At 38.9% G+C, this 13,462-nt stretch overlaps 1 protein-coding gene across 1 annotated transcript; it reads right to left on the reverse strand.

The window, feature by feature from the left end:
* Positions 1–675: 675 nt before the first annotated feature.
* Positions 676–12,634, reverse strand: LOC125710056 (interferon-induced GTP-binding protein Mx3-like). Its single transcript, XM_048979231.1, has 14 exons — positions 12,411–12,634; positions 11,900–11,956; positions 11,073–11,291; positions 10,289–10,426; positions 7,538–7,692; positions 7,260–7,398; positions 6,803–7,001; positions 6,630–6,708; positions 6,339–6,461; positions 5,937–6,078; positions 4,448–4,606; positions 4,269–4,345; positions 3,889–4,128; positions 676–1,189 (listed from the first exon to the last, which is right to left on the reverse strand). The coding sequence occupies exons 1-14, from the start codon at positions 12,430–12,432 to the stop codon at positions 965–967; spliced, it is 1,974 nt and encodes a 657-aa protein (XP_048835188.1). The 5' UTR covers positions 12,433–12,634; the 3' UTR covers positions 676–964.
* Positions 12,635–13,462: the final 828 nt, after the last annotated feature.

Genomic DNA, 13,462 nt, shown 5'->3' on the forward strand with positions numbered 1-13,462 from the left:
TATCAACCTTTTAGTTAGACAATGTGTAAAAGGCTGAAACTGCCAAGGTTTACTACTGAAGGAAGGGATTCACCTGAGTTCACCAGAAGTTCACGAATGAGCATTTTTAAAAAACCAAGTGGAGCTGCTCGTGCCACCATTATGTTCAGCCGAGAGACCAAACGGTAAAAGAAATGATGGACAAACTTATCACCTAGGGGTGTGGATTAAGGGAAAAAACAATGATTGTGAATGGATGAAAGAATGTTGATGCTTAAGTGACGAGATAAGAAGAGAATGAGAATGATAAGAACTTGGTGTAAAACAGTACTGGACACACTTTTACGTGTCCAGCCTTGATTGTAACGTCATTGTTGCAATACAGACTGAATTCTGGATACTGCACAAGCGGACCTCTGACTTCTGATTTGGCAGGGAAGGAGAAAAAACCACGACATTATTTCTCCTGTTGGATGCTGCATTGAGGTACCATGCATAACTATGCTGCTTTTCTAATGTGGTCCTGTGAGTGTCCTGTACTGGTCATTTTGGGAAAAGAATCGCTTTTTCTTCTGTAATGCCTAAATAGTTTTAACAAGTTTATACTCCGGTGTATATGTTTTTACATACAACTCCATCAATGTATATTACATTAAAAAGTACATTAGAATAGGGGAAGAATAAAGAACAAATACAAATATGCAAGTTCTTGTATTAATACCAAAAAGGATACAGAAATGTAAATCAAATTAAATGCACGCACTGAAGAACATTCCCTTCCCAAAAATCACAAGTAAAATGACACATGTAATAAATATATCATTTGTCCTACATCGCTGTGCTAGTGTTACAAAAACTCAGGTGAGCCTACGTACCTACACTACTCAGATTACGATAATCTAACATTACATGGTATTTGAGCTTCCAGAAGTAAATCTCCTAAATGCACAATGTAATGTATCATGATCATAGCCTGGCCTCTGGGCTAAAATGTCAGCACACGGCTCTGTGCCTGTAGCAGGCGATTGAGCCTGGAGACCAAGTTATTCCTCTTGGTGCCGATGTCATATTCCTCCTTCAGCAGGTGATCCTCGTTGTCCTTCTCCTGCAGTAGCTGTATCATCTCCCGCTGTAGCTGCAAGGCTGCCTCCTGCAGGATCTGGTAGCGTATGACTAGTGGGATCTGGTCAGCCAGGCGCTGACTGGCGATCTGGAAGGAAGGTCATGCAATAGAATTAGTTACTATTATTTTTATTGGTTCAACAGGTACTCATACCCAATTTATAACAGTAGGAGCTAGTAAACTGCATTTAGCTGTCACATTAAAACACATTAGAGACTTTAAAGAATAAAGGCTTAGTTATTTTTTAATGAAGATGGCTTTTCAGTAAATGTTGGCTTTCCTACAAGGTGACCCCGAGGTCTATGCTTATAGCATCCGGGTGCCTGATTTGAGATGCTTACTGAGGACGCCATGTTAAGTTATGTGATAGAAATTTATGATTATGCAAATATATATACATATCTAATCAGTAATTAATGATAGAACTTATAATGGTGCTGTTGATTTACCTATAATGATTGAAGCAATATAACCTCACTTGAATCAGTCTGACTTGAATCAGTGTACTAATGCTTGCTTACTGTAAGTAAAGGAATTTCTATTTTCTATGAAGTAACTAACGTTTGCCATAATAAAGCTTGCTCAGCAAGGCCCGGGTCAGCATGACCTGGAAGTGAGATAAAAGTAATTGGGTAAGTGGATAAATTTACCTCGACTCAGTATGAAACTGCAAAGGAAAATTCCGTTCAGGTTGCCCTGTTCTGTGCTGATAAGCAAGTCTCAATAAGCAGAAGTGCCAGGTGTCTACAGATGACTGCATTTTTGGCTATAAGAGATGTATGCACTTGTTGTTCGGGGAGCAGAACACGAGACGCATGATTGCCGAGTGTCTGTTCCCTTTGAGCTCATTGGATAATAAAGTTTGTCAAACACTTAAACATCGGACTTTGAGAAATTTTCTTCCACAGTTAACACCGGTAACTGAGCTGCACCATGTGTCACACTTAATGAAATTTAGTCCTAATTCAACAGAAATGCGGTGGCCGACCCCAGTGTATGGTCACACTCGATCATTTTGAGCCAACACCCTCATAGCATTTCAGACACAATCACAGTCCTATCCATAAGCACACAATTGAATAAAATCAAATTGAATAAAACGGATAAATATAAACCAACCATAACTAATTTCATATCCCCACACATAATATCTGGAAAAATTATTAATAACCATGAACAATATTTGTGATGTCACATGGCCCCCGCCGACAATGACCTTTTGATCCCAATCCTTTGATCTTCATGACCTTTGACCCGACCTGTCATTTTGACGAAAGCGGTATGCCTCTACTCTCTCATGTGTTTCCTTTAATGAAAACATCTAAACTAAACATCAGAACATTTCTTTTTATTACAATTATCCACAGAGTGCAGCTTTTGTCGCTGCAGTGTATCTTTCTGGGCTTTAAAAAACACAGATATTTTTGTCTGCTTTTCAGGTGTTTGACGGACATATTTTCTGATGCGTGCTCTCTGTCCGCCGATAGGAACGCGCTTACCTGTGTGTGTGTGTGTGTGTGTGTGTGTGTGTGTGCATACGTGTCTGTGCGCGCGAATGGGGGCAAAACTCGCGTGATACAGAGAGCAGAGGAGAACTGTAAACGCGCGACCGTGTACAGACAAAAATGACAAGCTGTTGTGTAAATAAGATAAATAACATAAGACTATTTACTTTGCTTAATAAAAGGATAATAAATAGACCTGTTCTATAGGAAAGGTAACCTTAAATGACATCTGTTGTGATCTGGCGCTATATAGAAAATAAAATAAAATTAAATTAACTTGACCTTCAAGGGGGTCGGGACGTCCCCCTAATATAATGGTAGGAGAAACACTGGTACTATGCCAGTGGCCTGTCAAAGAAAGAGTAGGACCTAACATGGAGACAGGTGACAGACGTAGGTAATGCTACGTCACCTGTCATATGAACGGCGGCAGAGGTGAGGAAGAGGTGGCTCGGTCTGAAAATGACCCCCGCAAAAAACTGCAGGCCACAGATCTCATGACCATGCTACAGGGGGACAGTCCAAGGACCATATTACAGTCACCGCAGGATGGTAACAGAGCTGCTATTACAGGCAGAACAACCCTAACAGGAATCATTCCGGATGGTAACACTGACAGTGCAGCTCCATCGCCCCTGGATGAGGTCGGCCTATCAGAAATAGGGAAAGTACTTTTACTTGCGTTTAACTGGCTGCAACTAGTAATATGTGTCGTACCCCATCAAATGAATGTTGCCGAAAATGAATTGTTACAAACATGTCAGTTATCTCGTAAAGCAAATATTGAGCATGGATGTTATGACTTTGGAATGATTCCTTGTCATTAGCAAGACCTGCTTGCACATTCTTAATGTGAATGTAACTAGATCGCTCTATTTGTCTAGCAAGGTTGATAATTAAGTGCATGTATCCCATATGCCGATCGGATTGCTTCAGTTATGCTTCTGTACTGCTAAAGGTTTCTGCGTACACATGCATAGGAGTATTCGTAAATATGTCCATAAATCTACACACAGGAAGACACTCATAAATTTATGGGAGCCCGGGTTCTCAAATATAATTAAATATTATATATCAAGTACAGAAGTACTTGTTTGTGTGTAGAAGTGTGTAAAAAGTATGTGGACAGAGGTCCAGAGGTGTGCCAATGTTATGGGAATGTACTTGAGTCTGACTGGTTAGCCTGACATATTGATTTTGTTGTGCTGGTTATGTCTGACAAAAATTTCACGTTATAAGAAGACAGCAACCATCTGTAATGCTTTCGAGGAAGGTACTTACACGATAGTATGATTTGAGATGCCTCACCATCTCATATAGTGTGGTCTCAGCATCTTGCCTGTAAATGGGAGCTTTACCCTGACGAGCATTCTCCTTCTTCTCCTCTTCCCCCTTCTCCTCCTGTAAGCTGTGACCGTAAGTGGTGTCCTGGGTGTACACTATCATCTCCATTTTAAACTGAGTCCTCACCATGGACTCCGTTGTGGCTGCTTGGCTCTGCTTTATCGCTTCGATTTTAGTCTGCAAATAAAAAAACAAGCATGTTTTATTATGCCATAATGTTGTAGAACAAGACAGAAATGCTGTATTTCATGATTCAGTCATTCAGCGTACTAATATTCTTTGTATTACAAAGGGATGAGAACTAGATACAATTATACCTTGGCAATTTTGAGGAGGTTCGGGTATCCAGTGAAGCTCTGTTGAGAAAGTTCTACAAATGCTCTCCTCACTATATCTGTAACACAAAACAAATATCATTTTCATGAAATATACTGTGGCTACAGACGTTTTATAGAATACGAAGTCTTATTCTGAGTCTGTTTCTCTTGATTTTCACCTGAAATTTCTTTAAGCTTCTTTACAGCAGGTTCCTCCAGCTGGCTGATCTGCTCCTTCATTAGCATCTCAAATGTCTTGTAGTTGACAAAGCCAGGAAGTTCTCTGCCCCGATAAATAGTGTCATACTCTTTCATTTCTTTTTCAATCTTGGTATTGACTGTAGGTACGAATAACAAATGTATTAATTTACTAATCATAGACACCATTATAGTCAATGTCACGAAATTTATATTTGCTCACTATCAATGCTAAGGATAACATTCATGTTATCGACACTTGAACTTGATACATAGGATGTCATGTGACCACACCTGAGCAAAGGAGGAGATTTTTATTTCCATTGAAACAGGACAAAAGCTTAACACCATTGCTGACGAAAATTTAGCAGCAACTTTGCTGACGAACACTTAACAGCAGCATTGCTTGAACCCTTCTGTGAGGTTATCAAAATGAATACATTAGCTCATATGATCTTAAGTAAGAAAACATTTAACTGGAATAAAATCTGAAAAATATAAATAAATATTTATACATTGAACCCCCAAATTAATGTAGAGTTAACACAAAGGGAAGTAGATGGGTTATATATTTATTACCATAACTTTAATTTTCTCTAATTTTTTAAATTACTTGGAAGACAGACTCAGCTTAACTGTCTCCACTGACGATTTTGCTTCTGGGGTAGATAATCGGTTTTATGTCACCATTTATTTTTGTAATAAACAAATGTATTTCATCAAATCCAGGGCAAATGTTACTGAAATGAGAAAAAAACTGAGCAAAAATATGCTTCTTATCCTACAAATGAATTGTTTATTGTGGGTTACATGCAATAAAGTTTACAAATTTAAAAACACTTCATCTAGTTTTGTGTTGCTGATTTTTGGCTACCTATTCAGTGAAAATGGTTTAAACACCACCAAATCGGAGCAACAACAAGGCATAGTTTTAATTAACTTAAAAAGTTAAGCTAATGTTAGTTGATCTACACAAAAAATGAACACTGACTGAAAACTGAACCTGTCAGCTATCCTGTTTCAATGGTGTACTTTCACGTTATAACCTTAAATATTGATATTTTTACCCTATGTATGCCTGGGTTTGACATTTTTTTTAAACAAAAGAAATCAGTTAACATCAGCATCCCAAAGAGAAGCTAATGAACGTTTCGATTACAGGACTGAATTCTGGAATTTTGTGCAACATAATGATGAACTCTCACGTTACTTACAACCTGGAAGGAATATTACAGGTTCCTCTTAAAATCCATGCTGATACTATTCTCCCTTTTGTGTAACAATATATGGCATGCGTTAACGCGATCAAAGAAATAATACTGCGGTATGACTTTAAATTAACACAACACATAAACACAATAAAATTTCCCAGGCCAAAAGATGAATTAGTGTTGCATATTCAGTTGGCCCTTTCAGGTAAACGTCTAGCAATTGTATAAGTATCTCGGAATAAGTGCATTCCATACTCACATTTTATCCCAGATTGGTCAAGGTGTTTCTTCCACTTTCCAAACTCTACTCTCAGTGTAGATAGCAGGTTAAACTTCTTTCCATTCTTCAGATCTTCTCCGGTGCTCAAGTTGATAATGTCTCGTGTGAATTCGGTCAATTTCTGTTTGTTTGTAATGTGGGGTCAATGGTGCAATAAGTGTTGATATTTGCTGATTCATGATGTTTTTGCAGATTGTATCACTAATTAAACACACTCAAAAACCAAGATGCGATTTTAATACCATTTACCGAAGTTGTAAAAGCAGTTAAAAATAAACAACTTTTTAAAAACTGAGATGAAATGAGATTGCTCCAAAACACAACTTTGCTTAAGGTTGAGACTGTAGACCTGAGAATCTCTTCATATAATTTGTTACTCACGTCAATCAGAAAGACCTTCCTTCCTGCAGCATCTCTCGGAGGTCCTTTTCCATACTTCTCAAGCTCTGTCTGAATTTCAGCTATTTTTCTCTCAATCTGGTCATCTAGTTGGGGCAGGGATTTCTGAAAAAAAATTATGATGATATGATATGTTCATACATTGGGGGCTCTTGCAGTGGGATGTGAAAAGTGCTCCTCAAATGTCTACTTAGAACCTTAAAGACTAATAGATATATCAGTGCAATCAGTGTATTGCAAGGTGTCTTTGCCCAGGTGATGCTGAATCTTTACCTCAATGTGCTGCACAAGCTCTAGAGTCAGCTTCTCAGCCAGATGTGGAATGCTGGCATAGCCTTCTTTAAAGAGGACGCTATAGAAAGTATCACAAAGTATCATAAGACACTTATTTGGAATGTTTTTCGTTAAAAAAAAAATCTATCAAAATATTAAAAAGACAATATTACCCGAAGTGGCTGTGTCCTTCAAAAAAAGCTTTTTCTTTGTCAAGTGCTTCAGTAAGTGACACCCTGTCTATAATATCCTTCTGTCCCCTGCACTTGACAATCATGTAGCCCTTTGCAAGGTGAATGACCTCATTGAGGATGATTTGCACAACTGTCTCTTCTGTGCCTTTGTCCACCAGATCTGGCTTTGTCAGGATACCTGTCCAAATTGGAGAAATACAAATTGTCAAGTACGGCACGAGGTAAGATTGAGAAAAAGCTGCAGTAGTCATTGTACAGATAAGTAACTAAATTTGTTGCAGTCGGAAAACATTGCATGGTATTCGGCGGATAACCCTGTCATTTGGTCTTGCTATCTGCCTGCCAACATTTAAGACATAGAAATTGGTGAAGTGGTGGACAAGGCAAGTTCTATAAAAGCTGAATTAGCCATTGTAGACACAAATGCTTAGCATACCTAGAGTCCGTTCACCATGAGGGTCCACTTCTTGTGCCATTTTTAAGGCTTCGGTTGTTGCTATGTCAACATTGCATGGCACCACAACCAGATTAATTGTCTCCTGCTTTGTGATGAACTTCTTTATCAGGTTCTTGATCTAAAGCAACATCACACACATCAGTACAATGCTTACACTGAAGACATAAGACACACTGACTTTGATTCGTTCAAAACTTTTACACTCAATGTGGCATTAAAAAGATACTTTAGAATTCTTAGACAAGGGGAGACCTCACTTGTTCCCCAATGTTCTCAGGTTGACCCTTCACAGCAACTCGGGCAATTCCTGGCAAGTCGATGAGCGTGAGGTCAGGAACATCAGGGGAAGAGATCTCCAGACTTATTAGTTCTTGAGAGATACCCACACCAACACCTGCAATCTGATCTTGGGCTGTTCAATAAAGATGTTAAAAAAGAGAAAGCAAACACCAATTCTGAGTAGGTATCATGAACACTAATCAACCGGAAAATATAATGATTATATAATCGTCCACCCATCCAATATCTACACCAGTTTATCCTGTGCTGGGTCGTGGGGCTGCAGAGGGGGGTTGTTTTTTAAATCGGAGAGCACAGTGTGGACAGTTGCCAGTATGACCAAAAATGGCCAGTTTTTGTTTTGTTAGTAGAGTAGGTACTTATATGCAAATTCTGCATTGTTGATTCAAAGCCTTAACTCATCGTGAACACACACACAGCTTAAATAACAAACTAACTACCAAATTAGCCTACTAAAAATCACTGAACTTGAAAATTAAACAAACTATCAATCTCATAATCCAGTGATAAATTTATATATAATGTTTACAAATTGTAATGGTGAAAGATGACATAGGAAAAGATGAACTGTCACTCTGGGTTTCAGATAGTGCTATCACTATCAATTACATTAATAACTGAGTAATCATTTATATGCAATATAATATGAAGAGATACACTGATAGCATTTTCTTCCGAGTAAGTATGAGTACAGATACTCGCCTTCTGGTACTCACTAATATAGATACCAGTCTGGGATGTGCGATGTCTAAAAATAATATGCAATATTTGAACTTAAATATATTGAAATAAACAATGATATTGAAATCTCCCTCATCACATTACCAAGCAGGACACTTTATTTTAATTTCTTTTACTGAAAAAGTGAAAACAAGTGAAAGTAAAACTCGATACTGGGTAAGAGCTTCTCTTATTTTCATTGCATTTTCTCTCTTCATACTAGTCGTTGTTGCACATTTGGATGTTAGAGTGTTGATGCTGGTGGGAATTTCGTCAATCTTTCTTATGTTTTGTTTTTAGATGTATAATTTGATTAACAGTGTTGTGTGAACTTGACTTTGTACCTCCTCTTGATAAATTAGTACAGCACAGTTTGCAGTCCGCTGTGTTTTGGATTTCATTGTTAACTTTGAAGTATTTCCACACCTCAGATATTTCATGGTAAAGTCCTTTTAACGTTAAAAGGATTCCCTTAAACTATCCAAAATTTCATTTTGGATATCTGTAAATGTATTATGGATAGTCATAATTTCAGTATGAACACTAAGAATAATAATTCAAGATATCTTCAGTCACAATGTGACTGTAATGACCTGCGCGTACGATCCTCCTGTGTGCCACGCCTGTTACCTCATGTGAATTCCCAACTGTGGCCAGCTGTTGCCTGTTATTTCGATTTGTCCTGTGTATATTCGTCCGCGTTCAATCTGTCTCCCTAGATCCGTCATTGAAGTCTTACGGTGTTATGCTGCATGTCTTTGCCTGTTCGATGTCCCTGCTCACAGTCTCCATTAAACCCTGTATTCCCCCTTGTTTCCCCATTTGGTACACCGCACCAGGACGTGACTGTGACTAGGTGAAACAACAATTCAAGATATCGTCATGGATACAGAACGATAATTTGATATATCTACTTATATTTTGACTAGTCAAAATGATTATTTAAGAGATCTGAGTTACAGTTCAAACTAGTATAATCTGTTGTGCATGATGTGACTGATCCAAAACTAGGTAGGTGGAATTTTAATATGTCAGTTGTCATTTTATAGAATTTTGCACAAAAGTGCCATGAATTTGAAAGAACTCTTAATCAAGGCGTCTGTGGTGAATGAAAAGTTTGTTCTATTAACAGTTGCTCAAAAATATTTAGGCGTTTACCTTGGTCTGACATGGGTCAGATTGTATCACTGTTTTTGAGTCACAGACTGGATTATTTTATAGATCACCAAAAAAAAATGGGGGAGGGGGGGGGGGCAGTTGCTTGTAACATGGCCCATTCATGTGAACACAGTTGCTTTGTCTGTATTCCTTTTCACTCCGACTCTGTATCATACAGAAGTCCGTAGAGGACATCAACCATTATCTTTTGCTGTCTTGCTATGTAGTCTTGTAAAAAAACTTTTTGACTAGAGGAAGAGGAAAATGGCAGCCAGTACAATTGCCAGGGTTTTACTGCCATTGAATCCCCACAGTGTTTTTTATTGCATTCCCACCGTAAATCTAAAATCGCCCCATGCACTAGACATAAATTTTCCCATTGTGAGAAAAACGCACACTAGTGTGCTTCAACTTTGCCATTAATCCCTGTTTTACACACGTGCCAGTCTGTTGTGGGGAAGGAGGTTTGCACAGATCATAGATCAACTACGGTCCATTGCATCCTCGGCTATCCCTCTGGCATGGACATAAAAATGACAAGCATTTCACTTGCCTGGAATGTTTTAAAACAGCCCTACATGTATAACGTGGTGCAAAAATCCCAACCTAGCAATCCTACTCAGAACCACCAATGTGACACTGAAATTACAACACATTCTTGACATCTGAAACTACGTTTTGACTAGTCTGGTTGATAGTTTAATTGTAATTTCAATAGCCAAAATTATAATTGGAATAATATTTCCAAAATGGAATTTAAGATATCTTTATTTTTGTGTAATTTAAGATCTTCAATTGGAATTGTGAAGATGCGTAAAGAGGTACCTTACCTTTTCGAATGAACAACTCCACTTCAGAGGGATCCTCAATTTCCTTTTCCTCTAATCCGTACTTTATTTTACCATACCATTTATCCGCTGCTTTTATTTTCTTCATCTTCAGTTCCAGAGGACATCGTGTCACAATTCCTGACAAATAAAGGTCATTTTATGTCTCTTCAACAAGTATGCAGATTCCCCTTTTTTCCAAGAACTGGAGATGTGCATTAAGTTTTTTCAACATCAAAATAGTAACATAAGCAAAGTAACCCTCCTATGAAAACAGATTCACAAATTTATAACAGGAAATTCATAATTTCAATCTCACCTGGTTAGTGATCATTTTTGACATTCTTTACGTGAGTGAACAACACAGTTGTTGAGCCTTCGGCTGACAGTGACGCAAATATTTAAGGGGAAGTTAAAGCCGTCTGCAGCTCACAGGTACCAGAAAAACAAGTAATATTTCCAGCACAGTACTAATCAGGAAATGATTCCATATGTCTCTATCTGTCCAAACAGCAGAACAACTGCAGCAGTGGCGGATGGCCCACAGGGGGCGCTCGGGCGCCACCCTCCCAGATGTGGAGGGGGAATATATTTTCAGATCAGTAAGCTAAGTTAAGTTACCTTTCGGTTGTTGTTGGATCGTGAGGTTTGTGTCATAAAAATGTTCTTCATACACAACATGCTGCTGTGCTATCTCAGTTTACTTCTGCACATGCCACACTGCACTGATTTCCCACATGAGTGAGAAAGACAGATTCCATCGGGACTTGTGGGTTACGGCACTTACCGCTCCCCCTTGGCAGCGCCACTCCAGACAGAGCCTCCAGCACAGAGCTCTTCCCCGAGCTCTGGTCCCCGATAACGGCAATAGCTGGCAGAGCCAAATCCTGCTCCACGCCCAGTGAGCGCAGAGAGTCGATCAGGTCGATACAGGGACGTACTTTCTCCTCATATTGCTCGTTTAGGATGTTAGTCAGGCCGCATGGCTTAGGAGATGCTGCTGTTTCTAAATAACGTAAATTTTATAAACTGTTATTCTGTACAATACATCCATCCATTTTCCAAACCGCTTATCCTACTGGGTCGCGGGGGGTCCGGAGCCTATCCCAGAAGCAATGGGCACGAGGCAGGGAACAACCCAGGAAGGGGGGCCAGCCCATTGCAGGGCACACTCACACACCATTCACTCACACATGCACACCTACGGGCAATTAGCCTCAGCATGTCTTTGGACTGTGGGGGGAAAACCGGAGTACCCAGAGGAAACCCCACGACGACATAGGGAGAACATGCAAACTCCGCAGACATGTGACCCACGCGGAGACTTGAACCCGGGTCCCAGAGGAGTGAGGCAACAGTGCTAACCACTGCACCACCATGCTGCCCCCATTCTGTACAATCAACTGTGGGAATTAGATCATTAATTAAAATTTTAAAAAGACACCAATTTCTATGTAGCAGACTGTATTTTGGTTATTACTTAGATGGGTAGTTTGTATTTTGGTGGGTAGTTTGTATTTTGTATTACGCAATAATAAAAATACCATTTAAATGTTCCTCATTGTTAAAAACGCCATGTTAACCTCTGGGATGTGTTAAATAAACATAGCCTACCTTCAAGTTCGCTCAGCTCCAGGTCATCTGACAAAGCAGAATGGAGCGACTGGGATTCTGTGTAAAATAGATATAAAGGTGTCACTCATTACAACACTGACTCAAACTCCCAGCATAGAGCTCTTCCCAAAGCGCTGGTCCCCTGCAATCAAATTCTCACGCCCAGTGAGTGCAGGGAGTCGATTAGAGCTGTGCATCTTCACTGCTTTCCTCATACTGCGTACTTAGAATATTAGTTATACAGTGTGGCTTAGGAGATGCTTAGGAGAATTACTAAACAACTTAAGATTCATACACGGTTATAATTTACAACCAACTGTGGAAATTACTTAAATAAAACGTTTAATGGGCAGCGATTTCTATGTAACACATTTGTGCCATATTTTGTTTAATATTTAGGTAGTTAATAAAAAATATATATGCTATTCTGCGTAAATAAGAATGTCATTCGTCATAAAAAATATCGTAGTATCATCCATGGAATGCGTTGAATGAACATATGCCTACGTACCTTCAAGTTCTGCCGGTTCCATGTCGTGTGACAGAGAAGAACTGAGGGAACCAGAATGTCTGCTGGAAAGATATAGAGCTCACGGTCTCAAAACCGAAAGTGAGAGGAATCACGAAGGTTTCGTTTCTCCGTAGGCTGGAGACAACTCATTTAGTTTCGATATTGGATTACCAGGAAAATGTTCCTGCTTTAAGGGGTTTTCTATGAGAACAATATACGATTCTGAACTAACCATCTCCTGTTATAGCGAATTTTTTTATTTGCGACATTTTTAAATTAAAAAAATATTACGAAACAATCGTGTTTGAAAAACACTATAATGAAGTTCCCAATATGACCCACCGGGTGGCGCTTGTTAACCATATAATGAACATTCGGTATATGTACTAAAAAATAAATATAAATTTTAAACGTGCACAAAATTGTTTAAAATATAATTGCTATAAATTTAAAACTACTAGCGTTAGATATACATTACAATAACTTGCTATGCTTCCTACTGGTGGCCATGAGCCTGGGGCTATCAAATTGGTAAAAATATAATCCCTCCATGATTTTCACTCCATCTGAACCGTAAAGTAATGCCAGTTGAACTATTAATGGCAAGTGATTTTTACATTGCTACGCTACACTACTCATAGATGATACAGTGCTAATCGATAGTCCTAACCCTTACCCTAACACCCATAAAACTCTAAAACCCTTACCCTAACACCCATAAAACCATAAAACCCTTACCCTAACACCCATAAAACCCTAAAACCCATAAAACCCTAAAACCCTTACCCTAACCCCTAAAACCCAACCCTAATCCCAAAACGGAAGGACTGCACATGCGCAGAAAGGCTCGATTGCACGTCTCGGTAGGTACCTCAACTCGTCAGAACAGTCTGTCTTTTGTGTGGCGTATGGTACTTTTCTAGCGAGTGTGTTTTTGTACTATTTATTTATATTTGTAAAGTGGTTATGAATATTGTATTTGTACTTTTGGCCCTTGTACCACGGATGTATCCCTGATAAGAAGTTTACAGGTTATCTGTTATATTATCCAC

Source organism: Brienomyrus brachyistius, chromosome 16, assembly GCF_023856365.1.
Source record: "Brienomyrus brachyistius isolate T26 chromosome 16, BBRACH_0.4, whole genome shotgun sequence".
NCBI classification, from domain to species: domain Eukaryota; kingdom Metazoa; phylum Chordata; class Actinopteri; order Osteoglossiformes; family Mormyridae; genus Brienomyrus; species Brienomyrus brachyistius.